General features: G+C 44.0%; 3 protein-coding genes across 13 annotated transcripts in view; 2 read left to right on the plus strand and 1 right to left on the minus strand.

The window, feature by feature from the left end:
- Positions 1-13,514, plus strand: part of rbm47 (RNA binding motif protein 47) — a 30,028-nt gene extending 16,514 nt beyond the window's left edge. For 5 of the 11 annotated variants that reach the window (XM_047579182.1, XM_047579180.1, XM_047579183.1 and 2 more), the window contains 6 exons: positions 5,297-6,164; positions 6,248-6,578; positions 6,972-6,995; positions 7,486-7,695; positions 9,226-9,416; positions 10,354-13,514. In XM_047579182.1, the coding sequence (XP_047435138.1) occupies positions 5,328-6,164; positions 6,248-6,578; positions 6,972-6,995; positions 7,486-7,695; positions 9,226-9,416; positions 10,354-10,605 (1,845 nt within the window). In that variant the 5' untranslated portion in view covers positions 5,297-5,327 and the 3' untranslated portion in view covers positions 10,606-13,514. Of the gene's footprint in view, positions 1-1,732; positions 1,865-5,296; positions 6,165-6,247; positions 6,579-6,971; positions 6,996-7,485; positions 7,696-9,225; positions 9,417-10,353 lie in introns of those variants that run through there. The other 6 variants (XM_047579181.1, XM_047579184.1, XM_047579187.1 and 3 more) reach the window with 6 other exon arrangements.
- A 1,437-nt stretch (positions 13,515-14,951) lies between these two features.
- On the plus strand, positions 14,952-23,411 carry zfp91 (ZFP91 zinc finger protein, atypical E3 ubiquitin ligase). Its single transcript, XM_047579176.1, has 12 exons — positions 14,952-15,930; positions 16,269-16,306; positions 16,953-17,069; positions 17,317-17,353; positions 19,334-19,441; positions 19,524-19,616; positions 19,764-19,955; positions 20,038-20,088; positions 20,179-20,257; positions 21,127-21,241; positions 21,352-21,451; positions 21,543-23,411. Exons 1-12 carry the CDS (start codon positions 15,521-15,523, stop codon positions 22,534-22,536), a joined length of 2,334 nt encoding a protein of 777 aa, XP_047435132.1. The 5' UTR covers positions 14,952-15,520; the 3' UTR covers positions 22,537-23,411.
- On the minus strand, positions 23,280-24,775 carry si:ch211-113e8.11. The gene is made up of 2 exons (XM_047579190.1): positions 24,501-24,775; positions 23,280-24,370 (listed from the first exon to the last, which is right to left on the minus strand). Exons 1-2 carry the CDS (start codon positions 24,572-24,574, stop codon positions 23,686-23,688), a joined length of 759 nt encoding a protein of 252 aa, XP_047435146.1. The 5' UTR covers positions 24,575-24,775; the 3' UTR covers positions 23,280-23,685.
- Positions 24,776-27,656: the final 2,881 nt, after the last annotated feature.

The raw sequence follows: 27,656 nt of genomic DNA on the forward strand, positions 1-27,656 counted from the left end.
TTTTTTTGTCTTTCCAAGAGATTTGCTGATAATAAGAAGACATGTAAGAGCTGCCGGCCCCCCTCCTTTTTTTTTTTTTTAAACACGTATTCAACCTGAGGGAGTAGGTTTATCTGATATGAACAGTGCCTGAGCAATGATTTAGTAAACATGTCCAATGATTAAATGGACGAGAGACAGCCCGTGTTTTCCTTGAGGTCCATCTCTGGAGTGTCTCCGCGGGGTTTAAAGGTTAACCGTTGACCTGGTTGGGCTGATGGTGTTGCTGTGCGGTCACCAGAACACCTGAACCGTGTGAGGCGTGTCTGAGCCCTGATTGGCCCCCGCTAATGACTGACAGTTAATCTTTGATTCAGCCCCGAAATTTTTCACTGTGATGCTGAACGATTTAACGCCCGCACACAATTCCACGCGCAAAATCTACGGATGTAGTCGATCAGTTTCCCAGTGTTAACTCTTTTGCATTACAATTCTAAACAAATCATTTGTTCTCTTTTTTTGTCTATCCATCATTCCCTGACCTTTAAAGTAGACTTTCTTCTTGCATGTTTACTCAGTTGTTAAGGAGTGGGGCTGGTTTCAATAGCGGCTGAAACTCGGTGCAGTGACTACACACTTTCATTTCTGTCTCTCTGTCTTGCTTTCCCTCGCTCCCTCCTTTTAGCATAAACGTACGGGACGAGTTTTTTAGACAGAAACGCTCGACAAGTCAGTGGCCTCTGCTGCTTTTTTACCTCCCTCTTCCTCTCTCGTATCTCTATCTGCTCTCTTGACTGCCCAGGGAGGTGTGTGTTGTTTGCTCAAGTTAAGCTGTGCTAGGAACATGTTCGCCGTTGTTATGTACAAAAAACACACACGGATGCCCGAATACGCTCACACTTACACACACAGTGTCTTGTGCTGACATGACATAAATCAAACTAGTGGTTAACCCCGACTCAGAATTTCCAAATGTCTTTTCACTGCCACATAAACATGAGGAAGTTTTCAAACCCCAGTTTGAGTGTTTCCTGCCCCTTTTCACATTTCTGCAGCTCTAAGCAGAAAAGTGCTTTAAATTCATTCAACTGCATTTCCCATCGTACACCTCTCCTGTAGCTTGTTTTAGGGGGGAATAGTTCAGATTTGTACTTTTATGCAGCAGACACTTTAATCACTTTTATAGTGTGTGTCTGTGTGTATGCCTAATTAGATTTACTGTATTATCAAATACTAAAGCAAAATCAAAAAATAATATTCTCTCCTCTTTACGTTAATGTATATTACGTTTGAATAGGTAAAAAAAAAAAGTGCATATATTTTAAGGTACTTTAATGCAAAACAGATTGAATAGAACATTATAAACTATGTTTATTTGTTTCGTTATCGAGGATTTTATTTAAAGTTAGTGAAACTACAAACCTGAAATCAGACTCTGAGCTCCCCTTAATATATAATCTTTTTTTTAAATGTAAAAATCTGTCATCAGATTTAAGCAGCTGTAACTGCTTAAATCTCTTGTAACTAAGTTACAAGAGGAGAAATACACAAGTAAAGGACAAAAAGCACACATGTAATTTGTTATAATTGTTTATTACATGGTGTCACTTAGTATGTTTGGTAGAAAAATGTAAGAGTAGATCCACGTAGACACACACACACATACACTCGTCACACAGCTACCTGCTTTAGCTCCGCCCTCATCTACCCTCATGCTTGCAGCATTGGCTCAGAGTGTGTATGCGTGTGTGTGCGCGCGTGTGTGTGTGTGTGCGTGAAGGAGGCTGGACTCTGCTCAGTGCCCTGCTGTACCTGTCTCTCATGGAGGTGGACTAACACTCCCAGAGCAGGCGGCCAAGCAGCGGAGCGCTGTGAAGCAACAGGGGTAGCTATCCTGCTATCTGACCACTCTCTGCTTCTGCTTCCTCTTCTCTTTTCCGTCCCTCTGCTGGGATAGCTGCTCTCAAGATCTCTACTCTGTGTTAGTCTCACTTCCTTCTCTTTCTAGCTCTCTTTGGGTTTCTGGGGAATTGGTGTCCTTAAATGACAACACTCTCTTTGCTGTTCTTTTTTAACAGCGGTAATGTCTGTGAATCTGTGTCAGGTTTGAGTCAAGGTGTGAATGTATGTAAACCTTCCTTTAGACCCGTCTTTATGTGTCTGACTCGTGTAGGACCCGTCGGCTGTTGTCTATGTTGGCGTGTGTAAAAAGAGCAGCGTAGCTTCTCATTCAAGCGTTGGCATATCACTGATCCTAACCTGCTGCCCTGCGGCCCTGTTGTCAGGGGTCTGCTCTGTGGACACTGCGAATCAATTGCTTGCACGTGCCCATGTGTGTGCAAACAGCTAAGATGGCGGCTCCCTTAGGCCTGTTTTCGGCAGTCCTCTGGATCACTGTCACTCAGGATAGAACGGCTAACTGAGAGATGCATTGTTCCTTACGGTTGCTCCATAATCTGTAATAAATTGGGAGCCAGAGAGAGCGTTGGTCGGCTTACGAACCCCGAGCAGTTTTCTGAGAAGCTCAATGGCAGCGTTGATTCATTGTCAGATGCGTGACATAACACATCAAATGTTGTTCCTCTTGCTATGTGAGGAACTAAATAATGGCATGGCTCATTAGCTTTTTCATGCAAAAAGACGGAATTTTCCAGCAGCAATCCGCGTTTATGATTTGATCCGGAGGAAGCCCATAAAAGCTCTTTCACCCCGCTCATAAAAACCATTCGGTCCCCAGTAACACGCTGTTAATACGCAGGGAATCAGGTGCTTCTATCAATCATAAACATAATGTAATGGGCAATCTCCACGGCAGTGACTGGAAAACTTTGACGCAGCACGTTGGCTCGGTTACCCAATCAAACGCTTGCTCTTTAACTTCCTCCACTTGCTTAACGTGCGGTCGTCTCCTCCTGGGTTCACAACCTTTGACCAGGTGAACTTCGTGCCCGAGCTCTCATTGTCCTTTGAGATCATGTTTGACCGAACAATGTTAACAGATCCCGATACACCGCGGCAAAAGAGGTCTGAATAAGAATCACGCCTCAGTGGTCGTAACCTTTTAAAACTCTTTGTTTTACAGGCTGAGACATCACCTGTAAATCTTTATGCTCTCTGTGAATAAATGCTGTGATTTGTGCTCACCACGGTTAATTATCTACCTGTTTCTGCTGCAAGTTTCCTCCTCGCTCTCTTAGCGCTCATGATTACGAGCACGTATGAAGTCAGTGCTTTCACATTGTAAGAGCTGGAGATCACAAGTTGTTTTTTTTTTCGTCACTTAATATTTCCTCAGTTTGTCCTTTCTGCTCCGTCCCTCGCCTGTTGTTATCTTTGTATTTTAGTCTTTTGCTGGATTTCGCTGTCTAAAGACCCCACATACTTGCTGACTGAATACTTTTGATAATATGCAAAGGAAGAGAGATTATAGACCATCTGAGTTTCGCTTCACTTCTGACAGAGTCAGCACTGAGGAAGTTAGGAATATCTCCAAGTGGTCAAAAGCAGGAAGCAGGCTCCCCCCCGAACTACACATGAAGGTTAGACACACAAAAAACATCTCCTGGAAAAGGTCTTTTTCTGTGTCACCCTGACTTCAGCGTGTTGCACAGATTGCCGACCTCACGCCGTTGCTCGGCTTAATTTTATCACCTAGCAGAACTCCCAAAGTGGATACCGTCCTCCCTTTGTCATCAGTCTACTGAGATAAGGCTGATAAGAGATGGAGTCATGTTAGCACTTCACACGACACAAATAACAGAGGGAGGGCACGTCGAGCTGCCGTGGCAGAGGAAGTAAACCTCGCAGACACAAATAATGATGAACGGAGCAAGCTAGTGGGACGATCTTGAGTGATGTTTTTAATGTATTTTTGTGGAAAAAAGGAGCTGGTGTCCTCCCTGAGCTGAATTTAATATGTTTTTTTTAAATATGTTAACACAGAAATAGTGTTCTTATAATGTCATCTTGACCCATATCAACATGCATCAGCCCACCTACTGAAGACAGAAAAGGAAACAGCGTCCTGAGTTTCCTCGCGTTTGTTTTTCCCCCTGTTGTGACCTTCATTTAATCAACCAGTGAAGTAGCATTTAATTGTGTCTCGCCATGTTTTTTCTGATCATTCAAACTAATATTTGTGTAGTTTTTATTCTTCTGTGAGTTAATGTGCGGTCACTCCAAGCCCTCCAGCCTCAGGCGACTTAACAAGTGAACAGGTGTGTGTTTGTCTGTGTGTGTGGGAGAGTGGGATGTTGGGTCAGGTCAAAGGAGTGTGCGCGTTACCATGGTTGCGTGGCTTTGTAGTGTGTTACCTTTGTTGACAGCCTTACCTGTCTCCGCTGCAGTCCAGGCCGCGTCATAGCACACAAAAACATGATCGCGCACTCAGACGACTTGCGTGAGGTTGATTATTTTATTATTATTTGTTCACGCAAGGTTTCGTTTGACCGAAAGTTTTGGAGTCCCGTTTGATTGCTTTCTTGAGTGCTTCGCGTAGCGTGGAGATTTGGGGATTTAAAGTTCTATGGATTTTTCCGTTGTGAATGCTTGCTGTGTTCGAAAATAACACGAGAGAGTAAGAGGTTTATGCCTGGGAAGCGGATTTCTGATTGTTCTCTGTTCCTCTTTTAGGCCTGCTCCCCTTAATGAGAAGGCACCCACGCACACACACACACACACTAAAAGCTGCACCCACAGACTGTATAACATTCATATTGATAAGGAGGTTTAAAGTCCAACACCATCTTGTGTTGAATGCGTGTTTGTGCAACAGGTTCTCGTGGAAGAAAAATGAATGCGCACAGATCTTGGTCATAGTATGGGGTCGTATTTTATAGAATTCCTCAAAAAGCTTAACTCCAACTTATTTCTGACATATGCACACATGCACCACGCGGACCCACACACACACACGAACGGAGCATGTGACCCACTCGTACTCGGTGAACTTTGAGCTGCAGTATTCAGGGTTTACAGCCATTCATTTTCTCTGATAGGGGTCAGAGGTCAGCAAGGGATCTGAGAGACTCAACAAAACAAGGTTGTAAAATCACTGATAGGTGAAGACGCCCTGTGGATTTATTGATGTTGTGTTTCCATTGTGTATGTCACATAATGTGGCTTGGTTAGTTTGTTAGGTGGCAATATTGCATGCAGGCAAACTACCAATCAGTTTGCAGACACATAATGGCCTTCTGTTGTTTAGGCTGCGCATCCTGATCGTTATCACTTTTTCATTCTTCCTCTAGTCTGTGGCGGCTAATGTGGATACAGCTTAACATAATTTAATAAACCATTGTCCTTTATACCTCCTCAGGCCCCAGATCTGATTGGATGGTTTTGTCAGAATGACAGCCGAAGATCCTGCTTCCTCCGCGACCATGAGCAATAACGCAGCACCCGCCAAACCCTGCAAACCTTCTGGTGCCTCCCACCACTCTCTCCATGGACAGATGAACATGCCCGAGGGTGTTGCAGGTGCTCCCAATGAGGCTGCACTGATGTCCCTGATGGAGCGTACTGGCTACACTATGGTCCAAGAAAATGGTCAGCGTAAATACGGCCCCCCTCCTGGTTGGAACGGTCCTTCTCCTCCTCGAGGATGTGAAATCTTTGTCGGCAAGATCCCACGGGACGTTTATGAGGACGAGCTGGTGCCAGTGTTCGAGTCCGTTGGACGCATCTATGAGATGCGCCTGATGATGGACTTTGATGGGAAGAACCGAGGGTACGCATTTGTGATGTACACAGAGAAACACGAGGCCAAGAAGGCCGTGCGGGAGCTCAATAATTATGAAGTGCGGCCTGGGCGACTGCTTGGGGTATGCTCCTCTGTGGACAACTGCCGCCTTTTCATTGGCGGCATTCCCAAGACCAAGAAGCGTGAGGAGATCCTGGAGGAGGTCTCCAAGGTGACAGAGGGCGTATTAGATGTGATAGTTTATGCCAGTGCTGCAGATAAGATGAAGAACCGCGGCTTTGCCTTCGTAGAGTACGAGTCACATCGTGCGGCCGCCATGGCTCGCAGAAAGCTGATGCCTGGACGCATTCAGCTGTGGGGCCACCAGATCGCGGTGGACTGGGCCGAGCCAGAGATTGATGTAGATGAAGATGTGATGGAAACGGTGAAGATACTCTATGTCAGGAATCTAATGATGGAGACCAGCGAGGAGACAATAAGACAGGTAGGACCGACTTGCGTGGTTCATTCGCAGGTTTCATTATTCTTGATGTTTGAGTGTTAAAACATTTTTTCTCTGTCGACCAGGTTTTCAGTCAGTGGAACCCAGGATGTGTAGAGCGTGTGAAGAAAATCCGTGATTACGCATTTGTTCACTTTACCTCCCGCGATGACGCTGTTCTGGCTATGGACCACCTCAACGGCACAGAGGTAGAAGGGTCCTGCATCGAGGTCACTCTTGCCAAGCCGGTTGATAAAGAGCAGTACTCACGCCAGAAGGCCTCAAAGGGAGGAGCCACGGCCACCCCAGAGGCGACTCCTCAGAACTACGTTTACCAGTGTGATCCCTACACATTGGCTTACTACGGTTATCCCTACAGCACCCTCGTTGGACCCAACAGGGACTACTTCGTAAAAGGTTAGAAATGTGATTTTTTTTTTTCTTAATAGTTATCAGTTTAAAAAGCCAGAGTTTCTCTTGAAGCCAGCAACTTTTTGTTAAATGCTGGTGGCAGTAGACAGTACACACTCAGTCATGCCAATTATGATTGTATATGTTCACGATGACGATGAAAATAATGATTTAATCTTTGATGACAAGAATTTCACTTGACAGTAGTTTTGAAGAGCCTTAATGATGGTTTGTGGCTTGAAATCAGTGATGTATTGTTAAAAGGCAAAGAAAAACCAAGCTGATGGACCAATGAATGCTAATCCCATTACCTTCAATGATTGATTAAATATGGTCTTGGGTGATAGCAGGAAAATCTATTTGACTTTCAATCATTGTGTTTTGGTTTTCTCTCCAAAGGATCCCCAATGATACAGAACAATGGTAATCTCTCACATCCTCATTTCTACTTATTCCTTCAATGAACAATGAGCTTTCTTGTCATGTGACAAACTATATGTTTTCTAACACCATCCTTTTCCTGCTGTGCTGTCACCTCCCATTTCATGCTGGGATATCGCAGAGCTCACAACAAAGTCACAAACTGAATACCATTCCACAGTCCGATGAACTTACATAACTGCGTCTAATCATAGAAACAGAGCAGTGCTCAGGAATGACGCCAAACTTGTCCCAAAGAACCAAAAATAAAACCCTGAGCAAATATTTAGAGTAAATTTCCTGAAGCCACTGTCCTTCAGCAGCAGATCATTGAAATTAGAGAAATCAGAGCCAAGTGAGTCCTCTCCAAAAGTTCTAATATCTGGAGAGGAACTTTTAAAGAGGTCGTAAAGAAGTCTTGTTTCCATACAAAAGTTGCCCCGTGCTGCCCAAGTCCTAAACCACAACCCCTGTCATCATATTGTATTTCAAGCAGGTACTGTGCGAGGTCGTGGTCGTGCTGCTTCAGGTAATCGTACCCCTGGACCACGGGGGTCGTACCTCGGAGGTTACTCTGCCGGTCGTGGCATCTACAGCCGCTACCATGAGGGCAAGACCAAGCAGCCCGAAAAGCCCTATGAGCTGATGAACAGTCTGGAGCTTGCTGCTTCCGTCAACCCAGTTGGCATCAAACCTGGCACAAGTCAGTGAGATAGACATATCCATCCATGTCCTCGCCCATCTAAAAAGCCTTTACTAAACCTTCTGGCCCGCAACTTTCTCTATGGTTTGAGGACCTTTCTCTGAATCGTTATAGTTGTTGCTGGATGGTCATGTGCAAAAGGGCTTATAGCAAAGACAACATGTTTGCCCTTTCCAACATGACCGGAAAGTAACTGCTGTATTTTATTCCTCAGACTTTTCTTTTTCTCCACATCCAAAATTCGTCTTTCTGATTGTGCTTAGATTGAAAACAGTGCTGTGTCAAATTAACACAATAGGCTGCATTGGTTGGTGTGTATTGTTCTATTCACAAGTGAAAGGCCACCGACCCCACTAAAATGATTTTTTATTTCCTTGCAGCGCTGTTATCTATCTGAACATGATTATAGATACTTACACATTAGCATTTTACAGCGCACTCAACTCCAACTTTGACTTTGGAAAGGTGCCTGATTGCACCTTGTCTTTTAATCTTAGCCAGAACTGACAAATTCTGAAAAGAAAAAAATGGTATTTGGCAAAATTGAATCTGTTCAGAGCAAAAAGTTTCACTGTAGGAGCAGCGGCTATACATTGGAAATCTCAGTCAAGGATGGAGGCGAAATGCAAACTTAGGAGCACAAACTAAAGATGAACGTGCACATTCTGGTCTGATCACTTGAAGGATAATACCAGTGTTACAAAGAGTTAATGCAGCCGTCTATGAGGTAACTGTTGAGCCGAGGAAGGCGTGGCAGCAAACTTATAAGGTGGGTGGTTTTTAAAGAATCATTTCCTGGAGAGAAATTCCATTTTTTTTTAGCGTCTTTCCTGGCAGTAATTAGAAGGAAATGCAAGTGCAAAAAAACAGAAGAGAACCTATTGCAGAAAGTACAGCCATATATAAAAAGGAAAAACACTGGCATTACTCTTCAGTCTTTAAACATATAACTAAATTAGCTGATCGTAATCATTAACTTTTGACTACTACCTAAACCTATACGACCTACAACCTATTGCTGCAAAAGTCAAGTCCTTTTGTGAAGTGGACTTGCTGATGTTTCTTCAAGGAACAATTTGACCCCAATCGGGAGCTCAGACTCGGTCTGTGTGGAATCACAGGATCACCACCAGATTAAAAAGACTTTTGTCCATCTGAAACAATGACTGATGTTGTGTGTGTGTGTGTGTGTCCATGTGTGTGTGTGTGTGTGCATGTTGGAGCACTGGGGTTAATCCACAGTTGAGCACCATCATAATCCGAATCACACCCCAATGCCAATTTGTGTAACTTGTTTTTTCCTTCTTGCCTAAACTGAATCTTTCACCACCTCTTTGCATGTTCCTTCCACAGATCACCGTCTAAGTACAACGGTGTGTGTTTGAGCATGGGTGAATGCATGATTATCCCGTCTTGTCACTTCCTGTGTAGACCCGCCATTCAAATCTTTCACCTCTAGCTTTAGTCTGTCGTCTGCTGGGGGCCCTGTCTGTTATCCAAGCTTTCATATTTGCCTCTCTCCATGTGCAGTGGCGTTGCCGACGCTGGGCGGGCAGTACCCAGTGTTCAGCCCCGCTCCCACAGCCAAGCTGATGGAGGAGGGGAAGGTGCACACGGTGGAACACCTCATGAACCCTCTGGCCATGCAACACCCCGAACACACCACTGCTACTGCTGCTGGCACCGTCCTGCCTGCGGTCTCCACCCCTCCGCCCTTCCAGGTCAGTTCGACGATACAAAATACAAAAAAGTCCAGCGCCACACATGTGTTTTTCATTTGTTATGTCTTTTTGTGTGTGTGTGTGTCTGTGTAAGGTAGTGATTTTGCACTGATTTTCGGGACAGTGTTTTAGAAGGTGAAGGTTTTCAGTCATCCAGGTCATGGCGTAATCAAAAGGCGATAAAAAAAAAAGGAAACTTGACTTGTAGAGTTTTGAGAAGACATGTCGCTGCTCATCTGATTAGCTTCTTCAGTTCTAAACGACTGGTGGGAAGTTGAGGTTTAAAATGCAACTGTGTGGCTAAAAACTAATCAGAAACTTGCTTGACTTGTTTCCTTAAGAACCAGAAACTAATTTCTATTATGTCACTGATGGGGGGTGGGGACTGTTTGTCCCTTAACCACTTTCCCTATGAATGGTGCTCTAACGAGAGCTGTTCTTTATTATGAACCTTATATAGTTATATAAAAAAAAAAATCAAAGTGGCACATTTGGTTTGCTTAGTCTGGCTTCGTTTTGTTCAGCAGTTCCCAACCTTTTTTCCTCTGAGCCAAGTTTTCCAAGACCCGCCCCCACATTGCTTCTAATTGGCTAGTTTGGAGAAGGAAAACTGTGTTACTCTCATTCAATTGGTGGGCACACCTGAAAATATGTTGCGTCAACATTTTTTTTCTAAATGTTGATCTTTTTTTTTAGTCGCTGGTTAAAAAACAAGTGAAACAGACAAGTATTGGCGCATCCCCCCCTGTGATCTCAGGTTGGGAACCACTGGTTTAGTTTGTAGTCCAATCTTTCTATATGACACAAGACACACGACGTAGGAACAACTGTTGGACTTTTCAAAGTAAAACCAGCTCCCAACTGAGTGTGTTGATTCAAGGATCGTGCCCGGTGTACACTTGGTACTAACTGTTTGTCCCGCTTCACTTTCTCCCAGGGCCGTCCAATCACTCCCGTCTACGCCATGGCTCATAACGTCCAGCGCATCCCAACAGCCGGTGGCCTGTATGGAGCCGGGTACGTCCCCATACCAAACTACGCGGCCAACACGGCAGCTCTGGCTGCCCTGCAGAAAAACGCGGCCGTGGCGGCTGCAGCGTACGGAGGTTACGCCGGCTACGCTGTGCCGCAGGCCTTCCCTGCCACGGCCTTCCAGCTGCCCATCCACGACGTCTACCAGACATACTGATTCAGAGACGACTCGAAACACCGGCGACGTTGTCGTGCCCGTGGCTGAAGTTGACATCTCAGCAGTGTCTGTCCCATGATATAGAAACATCTCCTGAAGCTCTAGAGGAATTTGTAGCAAACATTAAGAGCACAGCCAGTGATAAAATGACACCTGCTCACGTCTCACCTGGAGCCGAGGTGACCACACTCTGTTCATAATTAGGTTTTCTATTGAATATGTTAACAACAATAAGCATGACTCACAATAGCACAACACAGTCTCTCCCTACTTTACTCTCTGACCCCATCCGCCTTGTTGCTAGGGCAACGGGACCACCAAAGGTACGTTCAAGTATTCATGAAGAGAAGATATATATTTAAGGATTTGCTCTGCGTAGGTCTCTCTCTTTATCTTCTCTGACACAGGAAAGATAGACCTTTACACTATGTCTAGAGTGTAAATGACAGAAAAGAAAGAAAGAGAAAATAATTTGAAGGCAAGTACAACAGGAACTACTGATGAATGAGAATACCGCTGAGCACAGGTGTGTGTGGATATACTAATGTTTTTTTAGTATTTTTATGTTCATTAAAATATAGTATTCTAGCCCGTGCTAAATGCTGTAGGTGATGCTGTCCGTCCATGCTGGTTGAAGTGTATGCTTTGAACATGCCTGTTTGGTACTTTTTTTGGTATAACTAGTTTTATTGTTTTTTCGGTCGTTTTAAATGAAGGTCTTAGGTGTTTGAGGTGCGTTTATTTGCCTGTATTTAGTTTGCTTGTTTTTTGTTGTTGTTTGTTTTTGTTTTCTGTCTCCACTTTAAGCTGACATGATGCCAGATAAATATTGTAATTGTGACAGAATCCCCCCGGGGAAGAAATGATTGAGAAAGAAAACTGGAACACTTTTTAAATGGTGGCCAACAAGCCTGGCAGACATCATGTGCTTGGAGATGTTTCCCATCCTAAGAAACAGCGCTGACAGGGGACTAAGACTGAATAGATATTAGTTATTGTTTTTTTTTTTTCTCATTTATGTATGTTTTTATTATTGTGTTTGAACTGTATGACTCTTGTAAGGTGAACAAATATGGACAGAAATGAGAGACGTTTCTATATGGACTGGAGCGACTCTGTCACTGGAACAGCTCCTGCATTTTGCTAATGCTAACCAAAAAAAAAAAAGCAAAACAAAACAAAAACAAAACAGAAACAATGCTACATAGACATTAGTGTGGGAAACCCCTAGAGAAGTGCCTTACATCATCTGCATATTGTAAGTGCGACTCAATGCTATTCACTGTGCCTTTCCTAACAAAGCCAAAACCATACAATACATAGCCCATTTTGTTATACGTTAATACATCCCTTAAACCAGACATGAGGTATTACTGTATCCTGGTGGGACGAGTAGGATTCAGCCGGATGTGACAAGGCTACCTCTCTCCTGTAGTCTCTCCTCAGTTGACACTCCATACGCCTGTCTCCTCTTTATTTCTCGTTCTCCAAACCATGCTTGACCGAGGTGCACTTAAACGTATTTATAAAAAGGCGAGCGATTGCCACTTTCAGATGAAGAGATATTCAATGCTGAGCATTAATTCATGTGTGGACTGGACTAGTTTGGCTTTTTTTTTTTTGTTTTTTCTTCAGTGTTTGTATGGGTTTTCTACGCAGGTTAAAGTAACGCGCCTGAATGCTCAGCTGGCACTTTTTTAAAACTCTGCAGTGTGTCGAAAACAAGTGTAATATTTGGACTGGGAATAACTGGAGCAATACCTCACACTGAAATATGCAAGTTCAATTTATTATTCAGTCTATGCACTACAACACACAGCTGCGGATCATGAAGTAACACTCCACAAGCGCCAACCTCACACCAGAAACATGCCAAACGTTTTCAAGTCGGATTGTATTTGAAAACCAGTTTACCTACTTTAACGGTAGTTTATGTCATCTCACGACACACACACATAAATTTGCCTATGGGGATGACATGCATTTTGAAATAAGTCTAAATGAAAAGATTGACGATCCTCATTTGAATCTGATCTCACTCCGTCTTCTGCATTTTACAACTTCTCATCCTCTCGAACTGGATTGAACGTAAAAGACAAACTTTTATAATTATCTTGTATGATGACAATGAGTCAGGATATATTTAATATATGCATTACATGTGTTGTGTATGAAGTAAGAAAAGGTATAATATATTATAAAAACATGTTTCTTTTCTGTATTTACATCTTGTTTAGGGACACAAGTCAGAGTAACAAAAGTAGAAAAAAGTGCTTTCTGTCTTTCTTTCTTTTTTTTCTCTCTCTTTTTGCCAAAGTGTCCAATAGTTTTTAAACATTCAAGGTTAATAATGTGTTTGTTTTACTTGCTTTTACTTTGCTATTATGAACTGGATTTGGGTGTTTTGAGTGGGAACACAGAGACCTTGACGTTCGGCTACATTTTCTCAGTTTCGAAGTATAAAACTGGCCCAATAAAGTGTTACAACCCTGTGGCACTTTGAGCCGAAGGTGTTGCAACTCTGCACCTCAGTGTTGTTGGCTAAACCATTAAATGTAATAATTTAGCCGCCGTCCAAGCGGCGTGCGACCAAATAGCCGAAAACAGCGTCCTTCTGATTCTGCCTTCCGCTCAAAGCACCTGCTTTACTTTCTATCACCTGCATTTCATCTACACTGCAGCGGTAGAAGGAACTCCTTATGCCAGTGGCAAGGAGCAGCGTAAGCCTAGTTTTATATAGGTGTTACCATTTATACTATTTCTAGTGTGTGCCTTATTGCCAAGATGTGCCCTTTGCTATGCCTTTGTAAACCTATGCAGACTGTTTTCTATCAGGTTTGTTTAAAATAAACCCTTTCCTGCGTTGTCATATTTATAGTGATAGATAAATAAAGCATTTTCTCAAAGGATGCAATGCTCTTGTCAATAATTTCGTCAGCGTGGTTCCCAATGTCCCGCACCAAAGGCATGTCAGCCTTAGCTTCAGATTAAACTGCTTAATAGTGGAAAGTGTTAAGAAGGTCAGAAGTTTCTTGACAGCTCCGGAGGCCGAGGAGTTTGACTTCTGTCAATGGAAACCCGCCTTTGACCTCATACATGAGCCATTATTAAGCAATGTGTCATGGTGGAGAGAAAAGAAGAGAAGGAGTCCAGCGTTTGGACAATGTTTCATAAACTTCTCCGTGGCAGGTCAACTTTACTCCAGAAACATGCTGTACCTCATGCAGTGAGCGGTTCGGGTGGATTTTAGCAACACTGATATGGCAGGACGTGTGCACAATGATGTGGAACGACATACAGGTGAACAGAGATTTCGTCATGTTTCAACCGAGCAGTCATCCGTTTCAAGATTAGAACGAAAACAAACAAATTATTAGGTTAACTTTTAGGCTTCAGTCGAGTAATGCCTGAACTATTAATGTCATACTGCGTGAACTATCTATGTTTCACTCAGTGAATGCATCTTGAGTCGCATCGCATCCACGCACTTGGTGCTGCTACATTCAGTGATAAACTTAGTTTAAATTTTAACTTTCTTTTCATAAAACAGGACAGAAAAAAATGTGATTGGTGTTTGGCCATCATGTAGACATTTCAAAGGTCGCCCACGCATGGCATGATTCATTTTATTAGTTGCATCTGATAAAAAAAAAAAAAAATCTTATTTTGGTTTGTGTGCGTGACCATCAGTCATTGCTCAGATCAAACTGTGGCTTGTGTTTCAGTACATTCTGTTATGGTAAATGTATGACTGATACAAAATTTACAGCCAGGAATATTATCTCCTTCAGACTTCTTTTGCAAACGAGGCCTGTTTTATCCAAAAAAAAAAAAAAGGATGTCAGCAGAAGGCTGGACTTTGTGTGTTATAACGTTGCCATCTGGTGGCCGATGCATCTCATCATAGCAGCCTGCAGCATGTACTGTTCAGACCAGTCAGTGCAGGTTCTCGGTGGCAGCCATGTTAGTTCCACAGTCAATGGCGCGGACTACATTTAGAAAAAAACCCCCACCAATTACATTTATTATTCTACTGAAGTTGAAACATACATTTTGCAAACAGCAAAACAATATGTGTCACAGCGCGCTGAGTGACACACAATTTATAACGCGCTATCATTAATTTATTAATATTATTAGCATAGTATACACAAATACTGGAGATTTTGATGTATTATTGAGAGAAAAAATGTATGCACGAATGGAAATTGTTCCACGATTACACTATATTTCAATAATCATTACAGAAAATTAAATCCAAATGCTAACTGAAATATTGTGTCCAATTCCTGTTTTTAATGTATGAAAGCGCATGCAAAAAAAAAGAAAAGAAAAGAAATAATGCAAACTAATGTCAAGTTGCGTTGATTTGATTTTGACTACATTTCCCGCGATGCCACGCAGCGCTCATGCGTGCGCTTGCTGCTGTTGCGCGGCTGCTGCTGCCTTCGCAGATCTGTAAACAATACGGCTCGGCAGACTCCATCTGCAACAGGCACGGGGGGGAAATCCAGATGATTGTAGCAGTTGCTGAAAGCCGCTGCCGCTCCTGAACGTAGCCTCAGTTTATATTTGGCTTAAAGGAGACGCAACAAAGCGCACAAAATGGTTGCGCTCAAGGCCCCGGCGAATAAGTAGGTTTACTATAGCTTTAAGAACGGGAAAATAGTGTCTGCATCTTTAAAATTATATCGGTTTATTGCTGAATAGATAATTAAGAAAAGTTTTCAGTTTCTAATCAATAAATTTGTGCATTTAATTTGCGACGAAGCCAAGTGAAAAATGCACCACTGTTGGTTACAGGCCGCTTGTAATCAAAACAGCATTAAAGCAGATGTGGCCAGTTTTTCAATTTGTAAGTAAACCTGCTTGACTTTAAGCGGAATCCGAGGTCGGCAGAAGTGTCCTCACGGTGATGGAACCGGCCGGCGACCGAGCCGGGGATGTAAATAAAGGTGAAGAGACGACGGAGGACAAGGCCGCAGAGCAGACCCCGGCCACAAGTACAGCCGCTACACCGCGGAGGGCGCTCAGAGGCCGGGCAGCGGGCCGCCCGAGGTCCGGCGTCTCCGCTTCATTACCGGACGTTAACGGAGCTGCGTCTAGCCCGCAGACCTCGGGACGGGTTTTGAGAGACAGGTCAACGAGGGCAGTACCGGCCTGGCTGAAGGACAGTAAGAGCGACGACGAGGACGAACCGAGCCCGGACAACGGAGCGACCAAGCGGAGGAAAGTTTCCAACTCCAGACGGAAGAAGAATTCGGAACCTGCGGGTTCGGCTGAAGGCGGAGGAGTTGTCGCAGCAGAGAGCCTTCAAGGCACAGAGTAAGTTTTTAATTGAGCGGTCCTCGCTAATAGACCGCCACATTTGTTTATAATGAGGCATTTCAACGTGTGTCTGTCTGTGGGGTCAGTTCCTGTCAAAAGCAACGCCTTCAGCGTGGCTCGTCCCCTTTCTGCTGTATGTCTGCATGGGAAGGGTGGAGTAAAACTTACCTGAAACCTCCACATGTTTAGTGTGTGCATCTACCGATCAGTGCATCGTCTAAGTAGAGGTGTGGGTTATGATGCTGTGTTGACTGTGTAGATGGAGAAGAAGTCATATCTCTTTTTTTATTCTTCTTCTTCTTCTTCTTTTTTTTTTTTTTTACTCTTTTCTGCAGTTCAGAAGATCCCAAGAAACCTGCAGCTGATGTTCAAGGTAATCAGTAAAATGCTGCATTAAAAACTATTATAATGTGACATTCAGACAAATCTCAATCTATATACACAAATCAGGCATAACATTATGACCACGGACGGGTGAAGTGAATAACAATGACGATACAATGTTCTGCTTTGAAAGTTTTGGACCTGACATTAATGTGGATGTTACTTAGACATGTACCACCTACCTAGACCAGACCAGGCCCCCCCACCCCATAGTTATGACACTCCTTGTTGGCGGCAGTCATCCCCGGCAGGATGCAGCCTGACACGGACACACACAAAAACAGTCCAGGAACAACTCAAAAAACATGAAACGCAGCACAAGGTGTTGACCCGGCCTCCAAACTGGTAAAGTGTCTAAAGAGGCTACTCCCCTCAACCCAAAGACCCCCACTAACATCATCCTGTTACCAGACACCATGGGACACCCTCAGAAGACCCATGTCCATTCTCTGATGAGTCACAACTGTTTTGGAGAAGCAAAATATTAGGAAGGTGGTCATAATGTTATGCCTGATCGCTGTGTGTGTGTGTGTATATATATATACATGTTTGTGGTTCAAATAGAGATATTGTACATCCTTGCATTACGCCTGTTTCACACCTCATGATCATTTGCTTTCACTCCGTCGCTCCAGCTCATCCCTCCAGACGTCCCCCAGCCCAGACCCGTGCCAAGCCCCCGTCTGGCAGGGCCTCCCGCAGCTCTGCCAAGCCCGTGTGTAAGACCGAACCTGGAATGGAGAATCCAGCCGGTGAGCAACCTGTTGACAATGAGCTGGTCTGGTCTAGTGTGTGGGTCTGTGTTAGAAACACTGCTGTTCGGTTTGTTTGTTTTTTACTCAGCGGAAAACCGTCAGTGTCATCTGGTCTCTAATCATAGATCATTTGTAGGAAATGAAAACAACCATAGCCAGCCCGTCGACTAATTCACCTCCACAGAGTGTTTTATATGCTAGTAGCTAACACTGCTTTTGTATTTCTCTGTCCTTCATCCATCAGTGGAGGGAGAGGTTAACGATAAGGAGAAATATGAGATGTAAGTATATGTATGTTTTTATTCAGTGCTGAAGTTTTGTGGTATGTAAATGCTATAATATGTATTTAATGTGCATGTTACCAAAAAGATCTAGCCATGCAGATAAATGACAAGAAACATCTTGGTGAACTGACCCTTTTAAGATGAGATCATGTACAAGCAGCATATATATACAGTGGGGGAAATAAGTATTTGATCCCCTGCTGAATTTGTAAGTTTGCCCACTTCCATAGAAATGATCAGACTCTGGTTTTTATGGTTGTTTACTGGTTATGGGTATAGACAGAATATCAGTCGAAAATGCATAAAAAACACACAATCTAAAAGTTATAAATTGTTATGTATTTTATTAAGGGAAATAAGTATTTGATCCCCAAGCACAACACAAGTCAGTACTTTGTAGAGAAACCTTTGTTGGCAAGCACAGCGATGAGACGTTTCTTGTAGTTGGTCACCAGGTTTGCACACAGCGCAGGAGGGATTTTGGCCCATTCATCTTTACAGACAGTCTCTAAATCCTTCAAGTTTCTTGGCTGCCTCTTGGAAACTCGGAGCTTCAGCTCCCTCCACAGGTTTTCGATCGGGTTAAGGTCTGGAGACTGACTAGGCCACTCCATGACCTTAATATGCTTCTTCTTGAGCCACTCCTTTGTTGTCCTGGCAGTATGTTTTGGGTCATTGTCATGTTGGAAAACCCACCCACGAGGCATCTTCAGTGTTCTTGCTGAGGAAAGAAGGTTTTTGTCCAAGATGTTACAGTACATGGCTGCATTCATTGGCCCCATAATGCGGTGAAGTTGCCCTGTACCCTTTGCTGAAAAACAGCCCCAAAACATGATGTTTCCACCTCCATGCTTAACCGTGGGTATGGTGTTCTTTGGGTCATACTCACGTTTTTTCATCCTCCAAACACGGCGGGTCGAGTTAATGCCAAATAGCTCAATTTGGTTTCGTCAGACCACAGCACTTTCTCCCAAGCCTTCTCTGAGTCATTTAGATGTTCACTGGCAAACTTAAGGCGGGCCTGTACATGTGCCTTCTTGAGCAGGGGGACCTTGCGGGCACTGCAAGAGTTCAATCCATAATGGCGCAGTGTGTTGCCAACTGTTTTCTTGGTGACGGAGGTCCCAACTGCTTCCAGATCATTAACAAGCTCCTGCCGTGTTGTTTTAGGCTGCTCCCTCACCTTTCTCATCATCATCCTCACTCCATGAGGCGAGATTTTGCGGGGAGCTCCAGACCGAGGACAGTTGATGGTCCTTTTATGGGTCTTCCACTTGCGAATAATGGCACCAATAGTTGTCACCTTCTCACCAAGCCTTTTGCTGATGGTTTTGTAACCTATACCAGCCTTGTGCAGGTCTACAATCTTGTCCCTGACATCTTTTGACAGCTCTTTGGTCTTGCCCATGGTGCTGTAGAAGTTGGAATGTAAGAAACTGATTCTTAGAGCAGGTGTGCTTTATATACATGACGAGTTAAGATCAGGAGTATTGGTAATTAGTTGACTGAGCACAACTGTGTGCCACATGCGCACCAGCCAATCTGTAGGAGCCTGAATTCTAAGTGAATTGTTGGGGATCAAATACTTATTTCCCTTAATAAAATACATAACAATTTATAACTTTTAGATTGTGTGTTTTTTATGCATTTTCGACTGATATTCTGTCTATACCCATAACCAGTAAACAACCATAAAAACCAGAGTCTGATCATTTCTATGGAAGTGGGCAAACTTACAAATTCAGCAGGGGATCAAATACTTTTTTCCCCCACTGTATATATATATATATATATATATATATAGTTACTTTATTCCTTCATTTTAACATTAAAAAAGAAACGGCTTTGCTAATTATATCGCATCTTAAAGACGTGTCTTTTTCTTCTTAACGTTCTTGTGTGCTGTAAAAGTGTGTGACTAAATGAGAGGTTGGTGCTGTGTTTTCACGGCTGCCGGGTTTCACACTCATCTCTCAGTGAAAAGAAAGAGGATGGTGAGGATGCTGCTGAACCAGCCTTGGATCACGAAGACCCTTCATTTCAAGATGACCCCAGCGACCTGCACTACCAGCCACAGAGTCAGAGGTACGTTTATCTCGAGTGCATCACTGGACCGAATGTACTCAGTGCAGTTTGAGTGATTTTTACTGATATATTTCACTTTCAGCGGCGTAGAGGAGGAAGAAGTGATAAGCAGCGATGAAGATGTTCCCTTCAGAGACGACTTGAACGACACAAGCTACGACCCGAAGGCTGAAAGGTGTGTGTGTGTGTGTGTGTGTGTGTGTGTGTGTGTGTGTGTGTGTGTGTGTGTGTGTGTGTGTGTGTGTGAGGGGTTGTCATTGCACTTCTGTTTGCATTAGCTCATGTTTAGTTTTGTGAACCATGTTTGTCTGTCTTTTCTCAGGGACGTCCCCAAACCAAAGCGAAGAGCTCCTCCTAGACAGAAGGAGAAGAAAGAAAAAGAGAAGGCGCCCAGGAAAGAGAAGGTTGCAGAGGTTGCAGAGATTAAAGTGGAAGGTTCAGACAGTTTGGAGAGCGTGCAAGAGGAAGTAAAGCTGGAAGAGGAAGTAGTGGAGGATCCGGATGGACCTAGGAAGTAAGTGGTGTACGAGTGCTTCAGGTAGGAAACGTTATTACTAGGAGTCGTTGTCTGACTTTTTTTGTCATCTATGTGTTAGGAGAGGCCGCCGGAAAAAAGATGACAAAACGCCACGGCTGCCAAAGAGAAGGTGAAGTAATAAAATGTTATAAATGATCATGTGCACGTGGGACATCAAGGATGTGGAGACATGTTTAATCTTTGTTTTTCCCCCGCACAGGAAGAAGCCCCCGGTGCAATATGTGCGCTGTGAAATGGAAGGATGTGGGACGGTGCTGGCTCATCCTCGCTACCTGCAGGTTTGTCTCAACACAAGCCCACTTAGTATTTGCATCTGTGAACTATTCATTTCACACAGAGTTGGTGGAAATCTGATCCACCACACATTCGAATGATTTAAAAAAAATAAATAAATAAATCACACAATGACCCTTTAACTTCTCTGATTTAAGTTTTGGTCAAATTTACTTGGATCCACCAATAAATTATGATGAAATGTTGAGTTCACAAGGATACACTCAAACTAATATATATATATATATATATATATATATATATATATATATATATATATCTTGTCATTTGTTGTCTCCGGTTCTTTATTTGTGAAATAAGCTCAAAATATGAGCTTATTATATATAATAATATATATATATATATATATATATATATATGGGTTTGTTTTCATCCTTGTGAATTGAACTTGGTTAATAAAATTCCATTAGTTTGCTAACAGGACATTTAGGAGTTGGGTCATATTTTGAGCTTATTTCACAAATAAAGAACCGGAGACAACAAATGACAGAATAAATCCCTTGTGCAGAAAGGACATATGAAAAAATAATGATGATAATCCTGCTTTAGCTGTGACTAAAAGTGCTTTAAGTGCATTGTACATAGACCTCCCTCTGCCATTAAATGAGCAGTCGTTTTGCTGGCAAACATTTGGACGTTCCCATCAACATTTAATTGTCATTTTATTATTATTATTAGTTTGATTATGAATACTGTTATCATGGTTGGAACTTGTGAAAACCTTTTCAGTTTTCTCAAAATTTCAACCCATAAATAGAATAAAACATAAACATGTCGTAAACCTACAGTTTTCAGTCTTTTCACTGCTCCATCCAGTCGTCACTGATGACCTGTTCTCTGTTTTGCATATCAGCATCATATCAAGTATCAGCACTTACTTAAGAAGAAGTACGTTTGTCCTCACCCCTCCTGTGGAAGGCTCTTCCGCTTACAGAAGCAGCTGCTCCGTCATGCAAAGCACCACACAGGTACACACATAAAACATGCATTAGGTGCAGTGTTTGATCAGCTCTATTTGTAATTAATAATGAAAGTAAACAGCAAAGACATCTTCAGTATATTTGTTTTGTAACTCCAGACCAGAGGGACTACATCTGTGAGTTCTGTGCTCGTGCCTTCAAGAGCTCCCACAACCTGGCGGTGCACCGCATGATACACACAGGAGAGAAGCCCCTACAGTGAGTACCTGTCAGCTTTTGTTCAGTTTCCTCCCAATGCTGCTTTCTTTCCTCTCTGTATTTGTTTTCATTCGCCCTTCCCTTTCTAAAGGTGCGAGATCTGCGGCTTCACGTGTCGCCAGAAGGCGTCTCTGAACTGGCACATGAAGAAGCACGACGCCGACGCCACCTATCAGTTCTCCTGCTCCATTTGCGGGAAGAAGTTTGAGAAGAAGGACTGTGTAGTGGCGCATAAGGCCAAGAGTCACCCAGAGGTCCTGATCGCCGAGGCGCTGGCAGCCAATGCCGGCGCCCTCATCACTAGCCCCGCCTCCCTGCTGGATCTGCCGGGAAACCCCATGCAAGCGGAAGTCTCCGGCCTGGATGTGAGCCACGTTGAGCAGGACGTCCAGGTGGATCAGCTGGGCCAGGACGGCCAGGTCGGCCAACATATGGCTCAGGTGTCCCAGATGGGTCAGGTTGCCCAGCAAGTGAGTCACCAGGTTGTTTTACTGGGACAAGATCCGAACCTCCACACCATGCAGGTGCCAGTGACAATTGCCTTGTCCCCCATCGACCCCCCTTCCCCAGCTGACAACCAGCAGCAGACTCACCTCCAGCTCCAGATGCCCGTCCAGTTTGTGCAGACTGCTCAGCAGCCACAGCAGCCCCAAATCCAACAACTGACCCTCCACTCCGGCTCAGTGGTGACCCAGCACCAACCTCAGCTGCAGTCGCTGCAGTCGTACTCTTCCCAACAGCAGAGCCAGGGGCAGCCGCAGATCCTTCAGATGACCTTCCAGCCCGTCAGCCAGTCTCAGACCCACATTCAGCAGATCCCCGTTCTCACAACCTCTCAGCAGCTTCAGGCCCTGCAGACGGCAGCCCCGAGCCCTCCTCTCCTGTCCCAACCCCAGCATTCAGCATCCACCAACGGCGGCAGCTTTATCCTGGACAATCGGGCGCTTTCTTCCTCTTCTCCAGCCGGGTCTTCCCTTCAGCAGGCCGAGGTTGTGGGGGAGGACGGTGTGGTGTGGGAGCAGACAGAACAAGGGGAGATTCTGGCTGATGGCACTGAGAGACACGTGCAGCAGGCTCTCTTGTAAAACAAGGACGATGCACAGAAAATAGCAGCAGTTTGTACTGTCTTGACCTGTTTGAGGTAAAGGTAGGATCACGAATATATTACGTACTGTTCACTCATCGTCATATTTGGTAGCTTTTTAGAATATGTGTATCAGGGAAAGATATGTATGTGTTTGTATGTGTGTGCTGTTGACTTTGTACATAACTGTCCCGTAACTAGTTTGAGTGTGTAAATTGATGAGGTTATGTTGCAAAGCTGTTGCTATTATGCAATAATATAACATACCTCTTAGTAACATACTGCACATCGAATGCCTTGATGTGTTGCTTAAACAAAGTTCCTACTGGAATAAATCAGTTTAATTTATATGTTGGATTTAAACACAAAACACACATTAGAAAGCTGAAACCTTTCTTGGCATGTGTGGGGTGAGATGTACTGTGAAAATGTTTTATTTGAGGGAGTTTAAAAGAAACTGACCTAATCTCACAATGATGAAATATCTCAAAATCTGGAGGGGGGGAAAAAAAATAGCTTCACTGGCATGTAAAACGTCCCAAAACGTGTATTTTAGAGAAATTAAACCAGTTTCAATAATATTTGTGCAGTTGTTTGAGAAAAAAAAGTTTTTTAGTTGAAGGAATAATAGCTCATATAGTTTCATTCTTACGCAAGTTCTTGGTCCAAATGTGACCCGGGACACTGCTAATCACATATGAACACTTTAAATAATGGCAAGCACAGTCACTGACGTGTCTATAATAATCTTCGAAGTGTATTTTATTTGATAAGCAGAGATATGTAGAAACCTTATAATATGTTGATCACTCACGTGTGCTAGAGGAAACACAAACTGTCCATTTATAAGATGTAAATAAATGTCTTAACATTTAACCAAAGCGCATTCATTCATTGTTTGAGTCGACCGTGAACGTAGAACGACTGGTCCTTGTGTCCGCATGTTGACCCACAATTTCCTCTCTGCATGTAGGTTGGAAATAAAAGTAGTAGCTTTGTGAGTAGCTTTAGGCCACAGCGCCTGACAAATGCAGCAATTTTAGTTGATTCTATAATGTACAAAAATCTACATGTACTCAGAGAACATATTTCACCTCAGTACTAACAACACAGCTGTAGTAGTAGCGTCGTAACTAATAAAAAACATCCATCAGGACATATGGAGCCGCTCTCTGTCCCTCAGAATAGCATACTGCTTCATAGCTCTTTTAGGAGGAATCAAGGTGTTGCTAAGTCCAACCCTCCTCTTCTTCATTTGCTGCCCTTCCGACTCCTCTTCCTTTGTGTCTTGTCTGAGGTTCTGCGATCCTCCTCCAGAGGAGCTGCCTCCGGCTTTAGCTGGCGCTGATGTTTCTTCGCTCTCAGGGGGATGACAGGGACCGGGAATAACTGGGGTCTGCAAGTCACTGTCGTGGGCAAACTTGCATTTAATCCCAAACCTACACCTCCCATCTTTCCTGTATGACACGCACATCCGTTTGCCGCCTATCTGGGAGGGTTTGGCCTGCATTGTGAGGGGGACGTGTTTCTGTAACGCGCTGAGTTTCTGCTCTGCCTGAGCCTTGAAAGGGTTTGCAAAGACACTGCTGTCAGAGGAGGCGACCAGAGGAGGGGAGGGGAGTTTAGATCCCAGGGAAGGAGCTGGTAGGACGGGATGAGAGGCTGCAGACGATGCCGAGGAGTGTGGACGTGTTGGTGGTGGTACTACAGGCTCTGGATCCTCGTCCCCTGGCTCTGATTCGCTTTCTGAATCACTGGAAGCAGAACCAGACTCCAGCAAAAAGTTGCGGCTCTTTCTGGCAGCCGCTGCCCCATCGGACACCTCCTTAACAGAGCTAGGAGAAAAAACAAATACAGTGACAGAAGAAAGGAAAGTTAATATCCCAACTTAATAAGTATATTGTAGTTTAATGCCATTTAACCACCTGTGGCGAGTAACAGATGTCCTGTAAAGCGTGTACCTACCCAGCTCTGCCCTTGTTTACATCCCCGTCACTGTCGGAATCAGAGGACACTCCGTAGCCAACCAGAGAGTTCATACCTTCAACCACACACACACTGTCGGCAGCTCGCTCTCAGATGTAAAGATAACTGTATTCCTGGATATCTTTTCCGATAGAGAGATTAGCCCGTGAAAATGCGATTCAGTCATTCCCACTGAAACACTCTTAGGTTAGCTCCAGTATGTGCAGTCAGTGGGTTAGCTACTGTCATTAGCCGCAGCGCCTGTTGTGTTGCTGTGTGCCTGCGGTGACACCTGCAGGACGGGAGGGGTATTTCACCCTCAAGTCAGCCTCAACTCAACGTACAGTATATAATGCTGTGTAAATTTTATACTCTGGTGGCAGAAATGACCACAGTGTAGAGTCTTATGGCCTGAGGGACAAACGACCTCCTCAACCTGCCCGTGGAGCAGGACAGAGTCAGCAGCCTGTCACTGAACAAGCGTCTCTGACCATGGTGTCGTGTAGAGGGTGGTGGACATTGTCCACGAGGGTCCGGATTTTATTTAAGGTCCTTGCATCTGCCACCGATGTCACTGATGGACTTGAGCTCTGCCACAGAGCCTGCCTTCTGTTTCAGCTTGTCCAGCCACGAGGTTCCCCTCTTCTTAGTGCTCCTATTATCATGTTTGAAGAACTAATTAATAAAGAGTCTGTATGTCTGTGAAGGTGCTCCGTCATCCAGGCATATCCAAAAATGTTGAAAGAAAGGCAAATGGACTTGACTTTAGTTGTTTTTTTTTTGTTTTGTTTTGTTTTTTTTTGAAGATGTTTGTCCATGTCCCCCTCCATCAAATGAATGGTGGTCTAAAAACCCATTATCAGCCAGGGGCTCCAGTATCAAGGTGTGAATAATGGTGAAACTTCTTGGGGACAGAGGTTAAAGCTGTATTGTAATTGCCTCCCCCTGTTTTTTTTTCTAATTTGACATAGATGGCTTCATTTACACCTCTTTTTAAACAATCGTCTTATCTGGCTGAAATGTGGACGTTGCTGTTTTCAAATGAGTGTCCTTTGTCCTGCAGGTGTAGGTGGACCGCTGAATTGTTTCTCGATGAGCTGGCACTCCTGTGTTGGTACATGCGTTTGTGGATGGGTTGTTTTAGTTTCCCCAATGTACAAGTCTGTACATTCCCCACTGCAATGAACAGCGTAAACTACGTTGCTCTGCATTTGCCTGGGTCTTTTGTCTTTGGGATGAACAAGTTTGACAAAACAGGAATGCAATGTTTCTTGGAAATGCTTCTGAGTTTCTTTGATGTGCCACGTGTCCTGAGCGTTTGTTCGTGGTGTTTTTAACCCTTCTCTTTACCAGCCTTGTTGGTACCATTTGTGCTTGGTGCTGTTGGGTTCTGATGTCTCCCAGTGTGTCTTTCAGGGTGTTGAGGCTTCTTGATTTTAACCACGTTAACCGATTTTAACCATTTTAACCACGTGCCTGAACCAGTGGGTGGGGGTAGTTCCTGTGAAAGACAGGGCTCTGATTTCTACCTCCTCCATACAGAGATTAGCCACTATTGGTGACATTAGTGACCCCATCACACAGCCATATTTTTGCCCGTAGGAACCTGCATTAACTGGGAAAAAGGTGGTAGTCAGGCATGGATCAGACAACACACTCACCTCTTGGGTGATGTTGGTTCTATCGGCCCATGTGTCATTGTTTATTAGTCTTTCCCTTAGTACTTTTATGGCTTGTGTGGTGGGAATACACGCAAACAGCGAGTTAATAGCATAGGTTACGGTAGCTTCCTCTTGACCTAGTTTGATGTTCCCGACTTTGTTGATGAAGTCCAGAGAGAGATTCAATGTGGTGAGGAGTACTGCCAACTAAAGGAGACGGAATGGTAGCCAGATGCCTGGCGATGTTATGTGTGACAGAGTTCATGCTGCTGACAGTAGGTCTGAGTGGGTCTTTCTTGTGGACCCACTAATATTTAGTTATATATTCTGTTTTTTTAAACCCATTATCATTTGTTGTATTGCCCTATTGTATTTTGGAGAACATATCCCATGTGCCTTATTTGTAGGTTTTTAGTTGGAGTATATATATATATATATATAGTATGTTGTGGTTGTGTGAAAGGACATTTCAATCATCTGTGTTTCCTGTACATATAGTAGAAATGACAATAAGAATAGAGAGAACAGAGAAAATATATATTTTATCACATGGGGTCATGAATATAAAGAAGCAGTTTAAAACAGTCCAGTCTGCATCCCTCTTAAAGTAAGACCACCCCTTTTCTTTTCTTTTCTTTTCTTTTCTTTTCTTTTCTTTTCTTTTCTTTTCTTTTCTTCGTATTCTCAGTACCAGTAAATCAGATAATCTACTCATGAATAAATTGATAAGCTCCTCTCTCCCCCCTTCCTCCTCCTCTTCCTCCTCCTCTGGGCTCTCCGCCCCCGCTCGTCCCTTTAAATTCCTACCGCCTGGCATCAGGTTCCCGGGGGAAAGGGCGGAGAGTTGGCTTCAAACTCTGTAACACAAGTAACAGTAGAGCGGACAAGGTCGGACGAAACCGGGAAACTCGCTTTACTGAATCCCTAGAGAGGAGACTGACCCTAATTAACGCAGCGCCGGGTTTTAAGCAAAGAGGATCCGGAGGTGAATGGATGAACCCTGACCTGAAATCCGGGGTTGTCGGGATGAGGCGGGCGCACACGAGTGCATAATAGAGACTGGCCTGTGTTGCTCTGCTTCTCAAAGTGTGCGCAGTATCATCGCTTCCCAGCAGAAGGCGACTTAAAGTTCAATGGCTGCGAGGCGGACGAGAGGCATGCTCGGCTCTGACCTGAGCACCACCGCGGCGGCCAGAGCCCTCGGTATAGCCGAGCAGCTCCGCCACGAATGCTCCAGCTTACTGGAACTTTATGTGAGTAGGGGAGCTTACTTTTTTTTCCACTGGTTCCAACCTGCCAGCAGGTCACAGCGTGAATTCAGGGAAGAGGAGAGTGTGTACGTGTGAGTGCGTGCGTGCGTGCGCGCGTTTGGCGTGCGTGTGTATGGAGAGAGGAAGATTAGGAGAAATAGGCCAAGGTTAAATGGAAAATTAATAGATTTTCTCTGTGTGTGTTGTGAGTATATGGCGTGCATGGCTTGGACTTGATGCATGTG

This window comes from Mugil cephalus, chromosome 2 (genome assembly GCF_022458985.1).
Source record: "Mugil cephalus isolate CIBA_MC_2020 chromosome 2, CIBA_Mcephalus_1.1, whole genome shotgun sequence".
In the NCBI taxonomy this organism is placed as follows: Eukaryota; Metazoa; Chordata; class Actinopteri; order Mugiliformes; family Mugilidae; genus Mugil; species Mugil cephalus.

Bases quoted from the DNA above. Each gene is read 5' to 3' on its own strand.
- zfp91 (XM_047579176.1), top strand. From the start codon at position 15,521: ATGGAACCGGCCGGCGACCGAGCCGGGGATGTAAATAAAGGTGAAGAG. The intron at 15,931-16,268 runs GTAAGTTTTTAA...TCTTTTCTGCAG, and splicing joins GAGAGCCTTCAAGGCACAGA to TTCAGAAGATCCCAAGAAAC. The intron at 21,242-21,351 runs GTACACACATAA...TTGTAACTCCAG, and splicing joins TCATGCAAAGCACCACACAG to ACCAGAGGGACTACATCTGT.
- si:ch211-113e8.11 (XM_047579190.1), bottom strand. From the start codon at position 24,574: ATGAACTCTCTGGTTGGCTACGGAGTGTCCTCTGATTCCGACAGTGAC. The intron at 24,371-24,500 runs GTAGGTACACGC...TTTTTCTCCTAG, and splicing joins GTAAACAAGGGCAGAGCTGG to CTCTGTTAAGGAGGTGTCCG.